The sequence below is a fragment of the Perna viridis genome, chromosome 10 (genome assembly GCF_037379345.1).
Source record: "Perna viridis isolate PV_CMFRI_1.1 ecotype Kerala chromosome 10, ASM3737934v1, whole genome shotgun sequence".
NCBI classification, from domain to species: domain Eukaryota; kingdom Metazoa; phylum Mollusca; class Bivalvia; order Mytilida; family Mytilidae; genus Perna; species Perna viridis.
Window position 1 is genome coordinate 2,364,090 of NC_142454.1, and position 18,872 is coordinate 2,382,961.

At 31.9% G+C, this 18,872-nt stretch overlaps 1 protein-coding gene across 18 annotated transcripts in view; it reads right to left on the minus strand.

Annotated features, from left to right (window-relative positions):
* LOC148604142 (teneurin-m-like) overlaps nucleotides 1–18,872 on the minus strand; it is a 166,848-nt gene that overhangs the window by 51,267 nt on the left and 96,709 nt on the right. For 17 of the 18 annotated variants that reach the window (XM_088549863.1, XM_088549873.1, XM_088549870.1 and 14 more), the window contains 2 exons: nucleotides 10,141–10,361; nucleotides 948–1,307 (listed from right to left, as the gene is read on the minus strand). In XM_088549863.1, coding sequence (XP_088405989.1) covers nucleotides 948–1,307; nucleotides 10,141–10,333 — 553 coding nt within the window. In that variant the 5' untranslated portion in view covers nucleotides 10,334–10,361. The remainder of the gene's footprint in view (nucleotides 1–947; nucleotides 1,308–10,140; nucleotides 10,362–18,872) is intronic. The other variant, XM_088549879.1, reaches the window with a different exon arrangement.

The window sequence follows — 18,872 nt, forward strand, 5'->3', positions numbered from 1 at the left end:
CTGACTAATGCCCAATCCCCCTAACTACTCATTCCCACCCAAAAATTAACCATCCATGAGTTCTGACTAATGCCCAATCCCCCTAACCACTCATTCCCACCCAAAAATTAACCATCCATGAGTTCTGACTAATGCCCAATCTCCCTAACCACTCATTCCCACCCAAAAATTAACCATCCATGAGTTCTGACTAATGCCCAATCCCCCTAATCACTCATTCCCACCCAAAAATTAACCATCCATGAGTTCTGACTAATGCCGAATCCCCCTAATCACTCATTCCGACCCAAAAATTAAATAGCTTTCAATCATTACTTTTAAAAACATCCACTATTCATATGTTGAACACAATAATAAGTGCTGTCTTCAAAGAAACCTTTCTAATAAAAGAAAAAAAGTTGACTGACTTAAACTTCATCTGAAAGAGGAAAACAATACCTATATACCCTCTGACCTCCTCAGCCCTAGGAGATCACCTGATGAATCATAACCAATCAATATACTAGAGACATTACCTAAAGTGCTATCTTATCAAATTACCCATAATCCATCAAAATTTTGTCGTCTGCAGTTTGAGCAGCCATGTTTGTTCAGCCATTATATCAACGTTTTGATGGATGGTGTGATCTTATTGGGACAATTTTCTTCATTATTACGGAAATTTTTTCCAGGCCTTTGATTCCAATAATTGCTCAATCTTCTATGCAAACTTATCCTTGATCCATTCGGAGCTATTAACTTTTGTCATTATTTACAGATAAACAGAATCTATTTGTCCCCAATCTATCTATTTCTGTCATGTTTTCATGACTCAGAATGTTTAAAGAGGCAGATAAGAAGTATGTCATGGAAAACTCACCAAAATAAACTACCTGAAAAATCATTATATTAAACTAGGAAGTTTTCACAAAGGGAGACAATGTCTAGTTTAAGGGCAGTTAATTTACCTGCATGATGTAAACCTGGATGTGCCATTGGATGAGCGACACATGGTTGATGGTGGTGATGTTGGTATACAAGAGAATGTCGATGCGGCATATTTTCATGCTCAGAATCACTAATTGATAACCTTGACACATGTATATTTCCATTTTGACGTGAAGAATGTTCATTGTCAAGGTCATTTGAAGAAACAGAGCACTGTGACCCCTGGTGATTAACATTTAAAGAGGCATGTTTAGTTGACCTTTCTTGATCTGAGTCAAGGTCATCCTCAGAACCACTCTTGTAATGATACAACTGTGGGTCAAGTTTGTTGCCATGGTTACCCTTTTTGTCCACCGCTGATATAACATCAGGTGTGAGCCCTATTAGCAAAACAAAAGCAAAACTAAAAATACAGGAATTAGAAAGCAACAACAAATAAATAAGTGGGGACTGTCTCAAAAACTGTCCATGCAATTCTATAAATAGGAAACAAATCACACTGACTCTACAAATAAGAATTAGTTTTTACACAAATAAGTTACTGTTTTTACAATAGAGTTTTGAGACAATCCCTTTCAGTGACAAAATAACAATTTCAGCAAGACATTTCAACTTCTTGAAATGCCTTTGTTATATCAAACACATAAAATTCACATTACATTTCCTCATGATAGATATCCTTTGATTGAATATTTAAAAAATTCTCCTTTACTGATTTTTTGCATCCATTTCTGTGGGAATAGTCATGTGCCTAATGTCATATGAGATGAAAAGATGAAATGAACATTGAAGGAATGATGATGCGATGATGAAAAATGAATATCAAAATGCCACAATAATTGGATATGTCTCAAAAACATTTACAACAAAAGCCGAGGTAACAAAACAAAGATAGCCATGCTTAAATAATAAAATATTGGTATAGGATCCATGCAGATATCATAAATATTGTAAACTGAAAAATTTAATGGCAGTTTTAATTTTCATGGTAACATCTTTTTTAAAACATGAAAATTAAACTGATATAATTAACTTTTTATGGTAATATGACTTGAGGTTTGATCTCCAATATAAGGCTGCCTGACAGTGGCAGGAACTACAAATAAAAAAACACGGTGCGTACAATGTGCAGGTTACAGTATACATAACAAAAACATGTTCACAACATCTGAGGAAAATTAATCAAGCTCCTATCAGGTTAATGTGAGTTTTCATATTAACTTCACATGAAATCACCTAAATCTTGTAAATTTTCATGTATAGCTTGAATCACATTCAATTTTTTCAGTGTAAAATTTTGTGTAAGCATGTACAATGTCCTCCAAAGTTCTCCTTTCAGGACGTCACTTTTCTAAAAATGTGAATTTTCTTCATCACTTTGGTTTTTTAAATTCACTTTTTTGACTGTTTAAGGGGGAAAGAATTTTCGAATGCAAAACTAAAAACATATTTTTGTCACCATTGGACATACAGAACACTACTAATTACAGGTACATTAAGTATCTGTAACGACTTCAATTATCAATGTTCATAAAAACTGTTTAGATCTTCATCTAAAGATATTTTCTGTTCTGCTCCATTACAATCAACTAATTGAAGCAGCATGAAAAAGAGTAAAAGACATTAAAACTTAAAATTTGCAATTTTCAATTTCTGTGATAAAACTGATCCATTTGCATACAACAATGTACAACTCTTTCTACAATGTATAAAACTAATCAAGATAGTATAAATTAGTTTTACAGGTCTGCAAACAAAATAAAATGAAAATGAAATGTTTGAAATGGAACTAATAAAGAAGCCATCACAGGGTAAATACAATGTCATGCAAGGAAATTAATTGACACTGATAGCATTGAGATGTATGATTCACTGATCTCCCCTGGGATACACAAAGTTATCTCCCTTTAATATGGAATTAATCAATTTGTTTTCATATTATTTTCAGCAACATGCACAAGCTTTAAGCCACATATATGCCAGTTGGTAAGGCTTATGAGTGAGGTATAACATGTCATAACATCTTTTCATGGAGATTTAGTCTAAAAATAGATTAGATTATGATGAACTGCATTTAATACTGCTGTCAGCACACCATCTTACATTTTTCTCAAGTTCATACCACAATTTTGTTTTATTCTATTTTCCTACGGAGAAACAATCAAGTTAAATGATATGATTCCTGGACACATTCATAAAGAAGGAATTAGAAAATGAAAGTGTAACACCAAACTAACAGATAAATACGACAACTTATAACATCTAGCCACAATAATAAAACTTAATGAAACTATACATATATCCAACAGGGGCAGATCCAGGATTTTAAATTAGGGGGGTGCATAGTTAAAATTTTTGAGGTCAAATTTTTGAAATATTCTTCTAGAGTGGGTGCAATGTAGATATCTTTTGCGGTTAAACTAGATATCATTGAGATGGGAGCCATCTCTGTTGGCCCCACTGTCAATAACATGTTTTTGACCTTGACCTTTGACCTAGGAAGTTGTACATACATTATGACACACCCTCTGGTGTTGGTTAATACACATGTTAAGTATAAAGTATGAAATCATAACGGTTCTCTAGATATAAAGCAGACAAAAATTTTTTACAGATGGACAGACGGATGGACAGACTGATCACTATAGGGCGACCCGCCTAAGGCGAGGCTGTAATTAGTGAGAAATTAAAGTTTCAAACTAAAACCGCCTAAATCTACCCCTGACAACCCATGCTTTGGAAAGTTTAGGAGGTGCATGCCCGCCACGCCCCTGCCTGAATCTGCCCCTGTCCAAATAAAGTTTTGAGTTTTGTCATAGGTTGAAGGTGTAACTTTAACAATGTTAAGACACTGTTTAATTTCTCCTACAGACACAAAACTGAGAGCCTTTGTGCTTTTATTCATAAAGAGATTTGACTTCAAACAGGATTAAAATGGTATATTAAGCAACATTAAAATTACCATAACTGATATTTATAAGTCTACCCCCCCCCCCCACTAGGCTTGCTACAAGTCTCTCTGTAATATATATTTTATTTGATTAAATATCATTACCATCAAGTATTCATTCACTATCAAGCTGTTGTACAGATATAGCAGTTGGATAGTGAATGAATATTTGATTGTAATGATATTTAATCAAATAAAATATATATTACATAGACTTGTAGCAAGTCTACCCCCCCCCCCTTTTAGCAGCTTAAGTTGTATAAGATATAATTTACATACCAGCATGAAATTTCTCATTCCCATACATCTCATTTTATCTGACTATAATCCGTATTTAATTGTTTCTACTAACTACTTCTTTCACAAATTAGGTTCAATTAGATAGGTATTAAAGATAAAGAAGTAGCCAGATCTCATGTATCATCCTAATATACTTGTAACAGAATAAACAACATTAATAGACTGTATATAATGTCACGGTATAAAATAAACTGTTAAAAATGATGAATGATCTGGTTTTTCTAAACTTTGGGTAGAGATCAAACTTTTTAGAGAGAGAACTTGGTACTCTTAAACTTCATGTTTACTGAAATTTTATTTACTTCTGAGATAAATTAAAAAATTTGAGAAAAATTTCTCTAATTAGAAGGAATATGACAGATATAAGTTAACCAAAGCATGAATTATTGAAATAATTAAAAAAAGAAAGTCAAATATTCCCAAAATCTCTCATAACAAACAACCCCTTATGAGTTTTCATTTTCAGTTCTTGCACCCCCTCTTCATTCATTTCGTTCATCCCTCTCTAAACTTTCCCTCTACAATCTATTTCCTTCTATCTAGAAATAACCCCAACTCCTCACTTGAGGAGTAAGGAGCGCATGGACCTCTTTTTGTCTGTTCATCTGTATGATTGCCATAAAATATTAATTAAAGAACCACTCAGTTAAACACACATTAGCACATTATTTGGAACTATAAAATCCAACTTTACTGTTCAGAAGTTATGTCCCTTTTTCACCTTAAAAAAATTGATTGCAGGTATGTAGTAACCACCACACCTCAGGGTCAGAAAACTCAAATTGCTTAAGTTTAACAAAATTCTGAACTGTTTGTGATGTTACCAATATTGAAAACTTTGACTGAAGTTAAAATGGCAGTTAAGAATATTATACAACTGCGTAACTTTTTAAAGTTAAGTGGACCTAGGGTTTGACGAACTCTAAGTATCCTTTTATTATTGCTCCCGTGTGATTTCTACATCCCATAATTTCAAAATACTCCACAAAAGTACAATGCATGAAGTGCAACTACAAACACCTGGCAGCATCATGGTGTATAGCTAAAAACCCCTAAATAACAAGCAGTACCAACCCCTTCGTCCAAAATATCCCAGAATACACCTCTTCATAAAAGTACACTTTATATTATGTAACTGCACAGTAAACTTCAACAGAATCATGCACATTTTAAAACTTTCAAATAGGTAGTATTTAGCACATTCAGTAAGATGTAAAGGACTTGGGTGCACATTAAACAACAGTAGTCTGTTTTCTGTCTAAATAAACGGCCATAAAGTACTTATAAATTACATAAATCTCTTACAAACTAAACATTTCAGACATTATAAAAGAAATCATCAAGATGATCACTTTCAATAGAAGAAAATTATGGTGAGACTGTAAACACAGTACCAGCATTGTATGGCAAAGTGATTAGGACTGAACATCCAGACTCCTTAAACCATCCATTTCCAAGATTTAAATGGGATCTTAACAAATTGACAAATGACCAGATCTGACAAACTTATAGATGGGTAAATCAACTTCTAAAACACATTTAAAACCAATTTCAAACATGTGACTTTAACAAATTGGCAAATAAATTCTAGATAAAAACCATATAGACAGTTGGCTACCACTAACAAATTTCCATATCATCAGCATTTAGATATAGAATAGGTTTAGTCTGGTGGCTCCTTGATGATGCTCTTGGCTATCAATAAGTCTGTAATGAAATTTAAAGTAGACAGTCTTTATCTAGAAAATGATACATGTTAACACTGCCCTTTCCTTAAAATCACTTTTGTCTGAGAAATTTCAATTGAAAATTTGCTCATCATCCTTTTCATACTAGAGACTGTTAATGATTTTGACTAGAATATCTACAATGTCACAAAACAATCTACTGGTCTTAACATAGATTGAACCAGACAGCTGATAGTAAGTGACATTATTTTTTAAACCACATGTAAGAAGTTTGGGACTTAAGACATTAGAATATCAGTTTTCAAAACCAGTAGATGGTCCATCTATCTGCAAGCCTCAATTTTAAGCCTAAGTTTCAAAAGATTTCTGATATTAGAACTTTTCTGTACTTTTAAAAAATGAAAGCCTTTGAAAAACACACATTCAAAACAGTTTTTTTCAGCATACCATAAGTGTACACTTCATATATCTATAGTTATACACAGGACTTATTGAACAGAGGCCTAAACTGAAGGTCTTCAGATATGATGGGTTTCTGGTATATTTAAGGTTTGAACTCATGCTTCAGCCTATTTCCAAGTCATTTGATGCAGCACCTTAGAGCACTAAAAACAAATATCAGTTAATTATACTGACATTTAACAATACCCATTTATAGATCCTTCTCCAAGATGTTAAAAACTTAGATACTAAAATGTCTGGAAGAAATCCTGCCTTGCCAATTTATCAAATACTTGTTTATGAATTATTCTGTAACTTCTGGGAACATAACAATATTAAACCAGTCTCTATATGCCTTATCTTAACAGAGAATTACTACACATTCAACAGATATTCCCTAAAGCTTTTCAGTGAAACCATTAAATTATACCTTAATTAAATTTTACAGAAAAATTTTCCTGGTATTCAGCAAAGTTTTATAGGAGGAAAGAGAACAGAGCCAAAAGAATTCAATTACATGGAATTTCTAAAACTCTAAAAGGCAATGTGGTTTACTCTGTTATATGGCTTCAAGTCCATCAATAAATAATTTTGAATCTGAAAACTGTATAACAGTCTTTAAAATATTGCCAATTCTGACAATTTCATCTAATTCCAGACATCTAAGGGATTTATTAGCCCAGAAAAGTAACATTAACTGTACGAAAATTATGTTAACTGATATACCAAAAGGGAGGTAATTCATTTAAATCTGTAAATTTAGTAAATTAACAGCTATGAAGTTATGAAATCTTTCTATAATATCAAATGAAGGGAAATAACTCAGTTATATTTTTAAAACATGATCAATTCTGAATTCTTAAATTATGAAAAAAGGAAAATTACCTTAAGTAACAAACATTAAAAAAAATACACCTTGTCAAGTCTTTATATTTGGACTTCAATTTTTTCAATCTTTTATTTTTTTTTTGACTTTGTGAAATTCAAAAGCAGAAGGTTCTGAATCAAGTACTGTGGAAGTACTTTATTTCATGTTAGTTCAAAGATTCTTGAATTCCTGATTTGACAATTCCACGTTACAAATGTATTGGAAATTTCCTATTCTTTGGGACCCAAATTTCATGAATAACCCTTTCTATGAAAACCACAAAAATTGATACCCCACTGACAATAATATTTTCACAGTATCATCATTATAAAAACATCTGTAACTTCAAATTCTAAAAGTTGACCACAGATGCTTCCAAATATGAAATAGCTATGAGAAAATATAACTGTAGGCCTGCACTATCATTAATATCAGAATGTAACTGTAGGCCTGCACTATCATTAATATCAGAATGTAACTGTAGGCCTGCACTATCATTAATATCAGAAAATGTAACTGTAGGCCTGCACTATCATTAATATCAGAAAATGTAACTGTAGGCCTGCACTATCATTAATATCAGAAAATGTAACTGTAGGCCTGCACTATCATTAATATCAGAAAATGTAACTGTAGGCCTGCACTATCATTAATATCAGAAAATGTAACTGTAGGCCTGCACTATCATTAATATCAGAAAATGTAACTGTAGGCCTGCACTATCATTAATATCAGAAAATGTAACTGTAGGCCTGCACTATCATTAATATCAGAAAATGTAACTGTAGGCCTGCACTATCATTAATATCAGAATGTAACACATTTTACTTCATCACATTAAGAAATTACCGAAATCATGAAACACATGTACTGCCATCAGAATCATATCTCCTACAGCATCTGAGGGAAACAGTCTTGTGCTCTGGTGTAATTTTTTATGAAAGTTTCATTATCACATTCAATTCTTGCTTTTTACTTCAAACATTTATATTTCTTACTTAATTGTTGAACAAATTTCTTGAGCTAACACATGCATATGGTTATTCTAAAATGGTAGTTGGGCTATTGGCATGGACAAATATTCACCTTCCTCCCCAATCTTTCAAGGTCAACCTCTCTAATGATAAACAGTAATATTAAGCAAAGGAAGTGATCACTACTAAAAACAGAACTTAGCAATTTGCACAACATACATTTAGCTTACTAACATATAGTATGCTCTTAACATTGTACATTGCATTCAATTACAACTGTGGGTGTTTAAAACTAAGCTAGAATAATCCACCATGACCACCTGACACAAGCTCAGAGAAATAATTGAATTTCAATATTTACAAATAACATCATTCATTACTACAAAAATACTTTCAACCTTTTCTGCTTCTTTTTGACAACTGAAAAGACAGACATTCTTTCATTACACCAAAACCAAACCATTCCAATAAAATATGGATTGTTCAACAAAAAATAAATAATTTGAGAAGTTAATGGGCTGTTGTTCCAGTTTAATGGTTCTAAAATGTGAAATCAATAAACTGAAACAGTCCTGATATGGCAAATAATGATTTCCTTAAACTGAAATACAGGTTACAGAATGGGACTGTACTAAAACACTGACTAAACTTATTTTCTGGAAAATGAAATGGAATTGTTCATGAAACTTCTTCAATCGAAATCAAAGATCATTGTTCCTGGATGATCTTTGTCAATTGCTTCACAAACAATGTACTAAATGGTATCCAAACAATGAAGCAAAAAAGGGGGGAATGGTTCTGTCTTGTGCTCACAGAGAGACTGGCTACCAAAAATATTTAAATAAAGACAACAGAATCATTCTTAGATACTCCAAGTCTTTTTTATAATCATGAATTTTCATAAGAGAAAGACAAGTACTCAGTTAAGTTCTTTTAAATTGTATGTCAATTGTGTTTTTTAGCTCTCTGACTATCCAATGAAGGATCTGGCATAAAGTTATTAGTCTTACTTGGTCGTGCTTTATATCCTCAAGTGTGCTATACACTCAAAGTAACAGCCATATTTTAGTATTTACCAAATTGAGACAATGCAGCAACAAGTTGAATCAGATAAGAATGTATTCTGGGAGAAATCACAGGGCCTGTGTCACACAAATAAATCACCTTTTATTCAACACCAGAGAGGCCTTACAATAATTCCAGATTTCAATTACATTTCCATTTCATCCAGTTTGTAGAATAAGGAAGATATTTCAAAACTACTTCTCTGGAGTTTTATGACATGTTTTGTAGATGTACTGAAGTAATGAAATGTTTTTTTACACAGAAAATTAAAGCAATCACAAGGATCAATCTGTTTTATTGGATGTACAGTTACCTAAGAAACAGAGACAATACCAAGCTCTATGATTTTCTTAGTGACATTATGTAATTGGAAGCTGCCATAGGTAATGGGTGCTGAACAATGATAAAGATGACTTTATATGCGTTTTGGCTGACTAATCAAATCACCACCTAGGGAATGATGCTGATTTGTATAGTAATAGAAAGCAATCAGCCATCTGTGTCCTGTAATAAAATTCCCATGTACTATTCTCAGATTCAAAGTAAGGTGGTAGTCAAGATCCACTGACACATTTCACAAACTTTATTTTTCTTCAAGAAGACTGAAATAAAATATACTTGTAAGCTTCAAAAGTGAGGTAAAGAAAAAGGTCATAATGATAAGTATAAAGATCAACTGATGATTTTAAGGCATGGAAAGAAAATTAATGTGATAATATAGAGTAGCAGCAAGAGATAATTCTCATAAATCATGATGACCAATCATGCTAAAATATCACCATGACAATGCTATTTGTATGGTATGTTTTTAGGTATGTCAAATGAAAGAATTTTTTCTGCATTAATGTCAAAATATTTGACAGAAAAAGGTCACCTACCCACAACTAAAAACAAAACATGTCCTTGAAATCATAAAACAGAACTTACCTAACCCATTTAATTTCTTGTGGTTATGAGCGACCTTAACCTCTTCATAAGGTCGTAGGTTATCATCAGAGTTAAACTCCTCTTCTTCACTAGAACTGTATGACATGCTACCATTAGTATTTTTGATCCGACTATGGCGGTGCTTTGGTTTATGGTAGTTATAGTTCCCATCCATTGTGGGATGTTTGGCCATCTTATTCTCTCATAGTTGTAATTCTGTCCTGAAAAAGAGAAAGAATGTAATGAAAAACAACAGATTCCAAGGACTTAAAAATGCAAGATGATTGTTAAACTAGTCGTTTCCTCTCTTTGTTGTGTTACTGGCATTTTAGCCCACATCACTTTTTCTATGGAAATTGGTTGAGACAGCCTAACAGTAAACTTTCTAAAAATCTTCCATTATAAACATTCTCACCTATCCAGCATTAAACTAAGGCTTCATGATGCTGCCAGATTACCATGAGTAGATAGAGCTATAAAGTTTCTGATCAGTAAACAGGAAACAAGTGATCTACTTACATGTACATGAATGGGGTTACTACAATGTCTTACCAACTCTCAAGCAAAATAATTAAGTCTTTGGTAATTTTTTTATCCACTCCCCCTCAACATACTGATATTTTATTACAAATTTAGAAATTGCTGCATGTATTTATTATAGCATTTTGGTCATTTGCAGAAGAAGTTTTTAATTCTGATGTCATGTGACATTCTCTCTTCAGAAATTAAAAAAAATCACAATAACTTTAGAATTTACAACAAAAATAAAAACTGTACAATAAACAATAAATTAATTTGAGATAAATACTGTAATCTGATTGGTTAAAATAATTTTGTTATGTCCCAATGGATAAAAAAATACTGACATGCCCATGTTCAGTTAAATTCAGAGCTATTTTTTTCAAGTTTAAAGATAAAAACATGTTTTAAAATTAATTTACAAGAATTGCACTTTGCGCAATAAACAATATGCACATGGAAAATTTATGTTATTTTTCAATAGACAAAATTTTTATCATAGCCAATTCTTAAATCAACAAATGGCACAAGAAGAAGGAACAAAAGGCTGTGTCAGCATTATTGAATTTGTATCTAAATAAAGGCACAGTTCTGGTAGGATCTTCACCTAATTCTGTTACCCTATAAACCACTGGTTGTTCAACCTACGCAGTAAAAATGTGCAAAATCTGCCGATCAAAATTGACTGAAAGTGTTTGATGAGAAAGAAGTCAACATATTCATTGCCAATAAAATGGCAAAATACCATCCTAGCTCCATCTATCATCTATTTTTTCTACTTATAATATGGCTACCACAGAAACTATCTATGCTATGTACTGTGTCTGACATTGATGTAAAAGACACCAAATAAAAATTGTTTTAACAGCCTTAAAATAAAAGTGCACCCTATCATTATCCCGGTAATTTTTGTTTCATCTGAGCTGCCGAATTTGTGAAGTTTGATAAGCATGCAAAAAAATGCAATATGGATTTTAGATACTACAGGTGCATTATAAACTAGAATCTATTTAAGACATCAAAAATAACATTAAATTCACATGTAACTGTCAGAATTTGTATGAGAATTTGATAAGACTGGTATAGTTATCCATACAGAATAATGTTTTCATAGCATATCTTATCTTATTTTATCTTATTGGGTGATAAAATACTCAGCAACAGTCATATTAGCTGATGTCTAATGTTTTTAACATTTAAAATCATTGCCAAAGTTGTGAACATCTTGGGTTTTAGTCTTTCTGTCATATTTTCATGGTACTCTAAAGAACACCTGGTCTTTTCTCTACTTTGTTAATTATAAAATGAGTCATTTAACTGAATTAAAAATTTTATTTAGTACAAAAGTTTTTTTTAAAATGCTGAGGTTTTTATTTCACTGGCACAGTCAAAAGTCAGATCGTGGGTACTGATGACATTGATTTCTGGGAATCACATTATCAACACCAGGCTCTATTTATGTTGTGCTTAGAACACTTAAATTTTCTTCATACTTAAACAGTGGTCGGGGTATGAAGATATGAGGTGACTGTCAAAGCTTTGTACCAAGTATACAAGCAATCAGCATACTAGTACATGTCAAAGGTTACAACAACCTGTGAACAATTTTATATTTTCCAAACTGGTTGGATATGTATCATAAATAACATTTACTTAAGTGTAGTAATATATCAAATTCTGCTTCAAAGATATCATACCAAAGATAATAATATTATTACAAAGCTGAAGTTTGTATACATAATTGTGCTTCTTCCTCACATCCTAGTAAGTGTAAAAACAAGTATCAGATCAATAAATGTAATATCAAATTGAAGGATACAATTGCAATCAGCTGTTTACCAGAGTAGTTTGTAATTCTGAAATCTAAACTAAGTAAGTTCAAGAAGAAAACCTGCATACCAGGTTAACAAAATCTGTAATTACATTCCCCTGTACTTTTCCTCTCAATCTATATCTCATTTTGTTGATTATATAATCAGTAAAGAACATCAGTAGCTCATTACAAAAAATAATAAAACCCCACACATCAAAGCGTCCTATTGTTCGCATTAGACAACTCTTTGATCAGTTAACTTCATTATTTTACCCTCCTCTTTCTGCTGCGTCACAGCTTACTGCCAATTTCTGTTAATTCTAAGCTTCCGTTTCTTGTTTGTTTTATAAATTTTTTTAATTCAGCTAATGTACCAATGTTTCTGATACTATAACAGGTGTCTATGTTTAAATAGATGTAAATGTTGCTTTTATAAATCAATTGTCTTAATACTAAATTGTTATGTCCAAGACCGGAAAAACATTACAGCAGCTTTTACTAACTACAATACATTTTAACTGATTACTGGAGAAAGATACAAAATCATTAAAGACTAAGATCTATTTGATTTTAATCACAGTTTTTCCTTCTTTAAAAGAAAAATTGAGGTTCTAAATGATTACTATGTAAGTTAACAATTTGCAAGGATTGCATATATCAAACAATTAAGGCCATGTAATTCAGAATTTAAACAGACACACTATAAGAAGCACCAAATAAAAGGAAGGATCTTAAACACAAAATGTTGAACTGAAAATTCTGATCCCTATAGGTTATATAGTACCTTACTCAGTCAAATACAATTTCACATGAATAAAATGTCTAAAAAATGGAACTTGTATTCAAGAAGTTAATTAGCAGGAATATATAACAAACAGCAAGGATAGAAGTTGAAGTAACTTATGTCCAGAACTAATAAAAAAAAGAAAACAAGTTCATCACTAACCTTATTACTACAGCGATGTTCCAAGGAGAATACAATTCCAATAAAACGTGAATCTATAACAAACTACCCTCTCACTAAATGATATTATTCCATCCTAATACCATTTTAACACCATGTTTACACAAAATGACCAAACATAGAACATTTTAACAATTACATTTTACAACGAAATAAATCAATTTTGTTGTTTGTACATGGCTACAGTAACAGTGGTCATGGTAGAATTAAAACAGCAACACCAACCATTTAACAGGGGAAAATGAACTCAACAGGCATCAACGCTACATCTCTCAATGTAAATAATCAAACCCAATTTATTTATACCATTAAGAGAGTATGAATGATCATTTCTAAGACAAATCAATACATGGGGCTTAGATCTTGCAAAGCTACGATCTTTCACCAGTAAATACTCTGTTAATAACACTTGTTGAGGAATCTAATTTGACGATCCAAACAAAAAATGCCATTTTGGTTGTACCACAACAACACTGGAGAAACACTTGTTCATAGATTGCAGAGATTATCATGATCCCAATACAGAGGTTAAACCTTATAAAGAATTTAATATCCCTTGGAGCAGATACTGTTATTAAATGATGCATGCACTGAGCAGTGCTTATACAGCAACAGTGAAGATCATTAAAATCACTGCAGCAGTTTACAATTAAGTGATGTATGTGCTGAACACAAGAGAAACTACATCTATAGTGGAAAATAGGAAAACCCAAGGTCATTTATAGGTCAACTGCAACTTGTGTGCATAAAAAATGACATTTGCCTAGAAATCAGGAAGGAATAAGATCAAACACTGATATGTTACAAACTAGATCACTCTGATAATTGTAAAAAAAAATATAATTGTCTATCAGCAAATACAAATGCCACTAAAATAATCATAAAACCACAAAATATTTCACAAACACATCAAATGAAATACAAATATTAATTTAATTATTTTTTTCATTACAATTAAACCATAAAAACATAAAACATGTATATAAACTGTCAACTGATTGCAGCCGAGTGCATATGGACCCAACTATCATCCTTTTTATGGCCAAACTACATTATTTCAATATTTGCTATCACCAATAAAACATTAATATAAATTAAAATCATTAAACTCATAGGAGAAAAATCAGAGAAAATGCCTCAGGCTGAGGGCTAGGGTAGAACTAGAGTTCAGTTAAACTCATGGATCCATATTATGAATTTTCTCTCCATAGATCACCAACAAAATCCAATTAATGCTACGATTGTTTTATTTAGTGAGAATCCTGTCATTAAAATGATTGACACAAGAATTACTAGAATTGTTTTGTATTCGATGTTAAATTGATCACTTGGAGATGGCGCCATAATACAGGACGGTGGGAGGGAGTTCAAAATTGTATTCCCCCCACAGGGCTATATAACAGACTGTCTATAAGCTTTATAGAATCATTATTCTGCTATGTATTTTCTATAGAAATCTATATATTCTGCTGGAAGCAATGATTCAGAAACTGTCTTTACAAAGCCATGACAGACAAATAAAAGTCTAAAATGCCATATTTGGTATTCATGCTGTATATAGTATAGGGGATAACTTTTGCTGGTTCCAAATTTTCTGATTTGCTCTATGATAAGGGACACTAAATTTTCAATGTCTTTATTTTTGGCGTCTTCAAATTTAGTGGAATGGAAATTATGTGCAAAATTTCTAGACTTAAATTTGTCAAGTTTTTATTTTTACGGTTCCCAAAGCCTGGCTAATACAACAAAAATAAAAACCTAACAAAAATTTCCCACTTTATGGTATGAGAACACCATGTTCCCACTTTATGTATAACGACACCGTGTTTATTTTATCTGTAACTAAAGAAAACTGTAAAAAGTGCAGCCATTCAGAAGAGGAGACATTTAGACACTATTGAATTCTTCTCCACAAACAGGAAATCTGTTGTTAGGGGCTTAGGTTGGTGCTTTTCTTCTGAATTAAATGTGTTAAAAAAACTTTAAGATAATAGAGTTAAATAATTTCAACAACAACCCTTTTGATTATTTAATGTAAGATTTTCTAACAACACAGCTACTGTAACTTAAATAGTAGCAGTAATGATCAAGAAAACCTGATGGCAATGATTCAAAAACAATTTATTAAGTTATATTAATTTTTTTTTTCAAAAACAAATTTTAGAATTATCAAGCCTACTGTGTCAGATATATTGATCTGAGAGAAGTCTGGTGTCATTTTCTCCACTTACCAACTTCCATTTTAATAATCCATTTACAGAATCAATTCCCATGATGCATTTCAGGTTTAACTAACAACCAATGACATGCAAATATTTACATAATTCTTGTAATTCTTTTTGATTTATTAAGATGAAAGTAAAGACCATTCCAATTATTTGAGATGAAACTCTAAGCGTGTGGAATTAGGAAATATAGGGAGATATAACATACAATTCACAGATTACAGCAGAGTGCAACAGCAAAAAGCAACAGAATGCCAGAAACAATCCTTGTGATGTAACTAAAATTAACAAATATTGATTCTGTTTAAAATTTCTTTAATTTTCTTAAATCAAATCCCTATAATTACCTCATTTTCTTAGAAGACATTTCCCTTAACCAATCAATAGTAATTATCAACATAAATTAGCCAATCAAGTCTTGGTTAGAAACAGTGAATCTCATTGGTTGAGATCAAATGAAATGTGACAGATAGTGACCAATAAATACAGTGAGTCCTTGGAGATCCTTCTAAGATCGCAATGTCATAAACTTCCTTATTAGTGGTGCTCCAAGTCTTTAGGAGGAAGATATGGCTCCAGGGAATGGTTGACGTGACAACCAATATCATACCATCTATGGAGTGGAATTTAATGAGACATCCTCATGACAATCGGGTCTATCAGAAAGTGCGACCAAATGGTGTTTAATTTCAAAGTTTAACATGAAGCGCTAGAGAAGTTCACAACTCTTTGGAGACAATGCCTCAGAATAGAAAAATGAAGTGTGACAGTTGCATGATCAGATCCCCCCTTACAGGCACCAAAATGGTTCCAGAAGTATTGACTCTATGATTACTCTGTAAACAGGACCATAGGATCATGGCCATACTCATTAGCACCATGTCTTCTGCTAAAATTTCCATTTCATTGTAACTTATAACATCTCAGTTTTCAATATTCAGGACTCAACATACATGTAAATTTCTTTTTATGCCTACAACAAGCAAACTCCAGGTAGTTGGCAAGCACCTACTGATCCTAACTGTTTGCTTGATGTTCTCATTGGCTTATGTACAATTTCTGAAGTTTATCTTGGCTATGAGTATTAAGAACCCTGTAGGTATTGCAATTCCCTTTGATTTCATTTAAGAATTTTTACTGGTATAACTCTCTGAAATAAAAACCCAGCAAAATATTACATACCAGCAGCATTCTCCTTCATCTATTTGTCAGCATTTTATTTTATTTGACAACCAAAGAAATTCTAAAATGCAATAATCATTTCATGATGTTAGCTAAGTGGACTAAAATAAAAAATATCAAAGACCAAAAATTATCCAATAGTTTAACATCAAACTAAACGATAACATAACTCACAGAATTTGCAAAAAAGCTATTACAGAATTATCCTAATTGCCTGTAAAATCATTAGACAAAAGTGAACAAGATAGAAATTAACACAACTTCAGCTAATTGCTTGTTTTACAAGAGCAGTCCACAGATGATATATTTCGCACATGCAGGCATGATGTAACACATATATTATGTAACTTCAGAGGGATATGACTACTTGCATGCAAGCTTAACACTATAATAGAAACTTAACAACTATTATATTTTCTAATGAGGAACAGGGTACTTTCGGTCTGAAGAGCAACTTTGGTCATTGGCATCACAGAATCAGCATTTGACTAACTTTGGAGAAAATACATAAGGACATTAGTGTCTATTCAATGTTTTCTAACACCTGAATACTTCAGTCTTGGAGTTGAAATAAATTATGAAGGGCTTGGGCTACAAAATGGAACTACCTGGTTCACTTCCTACATTTTAGTCATTATTGGCCCTTTTCTATTGGTAGAACTTTCTGGTTAAAATTGTCAGCATTCTATCTAGACCCCCCCTATAGTGAAAATTCCAATAGATAAACTGGCTTGTTTTGGTTTGATTGGCATTAATTAATTGCCTTTGTACTGATAAAGGTCATCTAAGGTCAACTTTAGAAGCACCCCATAACATATGTTCTTTTGTATATAAACATATGGTGATCTGCAAAATTAGATCCTGGCCTTAAAAGCAAGGTGATGCAAGAATTTAATAAAATGCTCTGTCAAGTGCAGCTTGATAATACCACTCTTAGAGGAAATGTTGAATATGTTTCTTGTATATATGGGCCAAGAATAAGTGTTTGATACAATGCAGACTTTTTACCATTGAACAGATTTTTTTCTGATCATACTTAAAACACTCTTGGAACTATGATAAATATGTAGGAGTTACTTTATATGTAGATAACTTCATGGATAGAATGTGTTTAAGTGTAAATAAGCCACGTGCTATACATACTTCACTTACATATAAAATAGGTTAACTAAAATCCTAACTAATCAAAGACATACAAAAAATATATAAATTTCATAAAATTTGGCACTTCAAGTTAAATATAATAATATTGGAGAATCACACAATATCACAAGATTCTTTGACAAAAAATTACATATGTTTACAATGTAAAATATTGGCAAGGTATTAGTAATACTTCATTTTTCCCAACAAGGCCAAGTGCCAAACAACAAACGAATAATAGTCACATTCTTTACTTGTTACATAATACGACAAACATTAAGTTATGTGGGAAAGGAGAGAACAGATGAAAAAGGTCTGAGAATGTGCGAAAAGTTCTAAAATTTCAATGAAATGTTCAGCAGTATGTATTTCATAACAGTGAGTCAGGATATATAATCTGCCATTTTTACTTAGCTTTTTGTATAACACATGTAACTTTAACAGGATGTCAAATAGTTTTATACCAAAGTCACAAGTTGTAAGTGAAAATAGCATTTCTCTGATTTCACAAAAACTTGTGTATTTTAAATTTTACACATTACATCTGTGACATATAATCCAGATTTATATAAAAATTTTGCAAAGCATTTAAAATAATTTCCTTTGATTCATAGAAAACATTAGAAGTCAAAAATACATGTATTATATTCAGTATCATGTTTGTAATTTAGTCTTTTGCTTGTCACATAATTATTACAATAATTTACCATGGAAATAGCATGGTACTTTAAATCTGTTTGGTTTGCATATGGATTTTTTATGACTTACTACTCCAAAGTCAAATAACAATTTTTCTATGCTAATTTGTGATTTGCTCAAACTGCATAAGCAATAACAGTGTACCTACTCATAACATCATTGACACAATATAAGTTACTTCTGTATT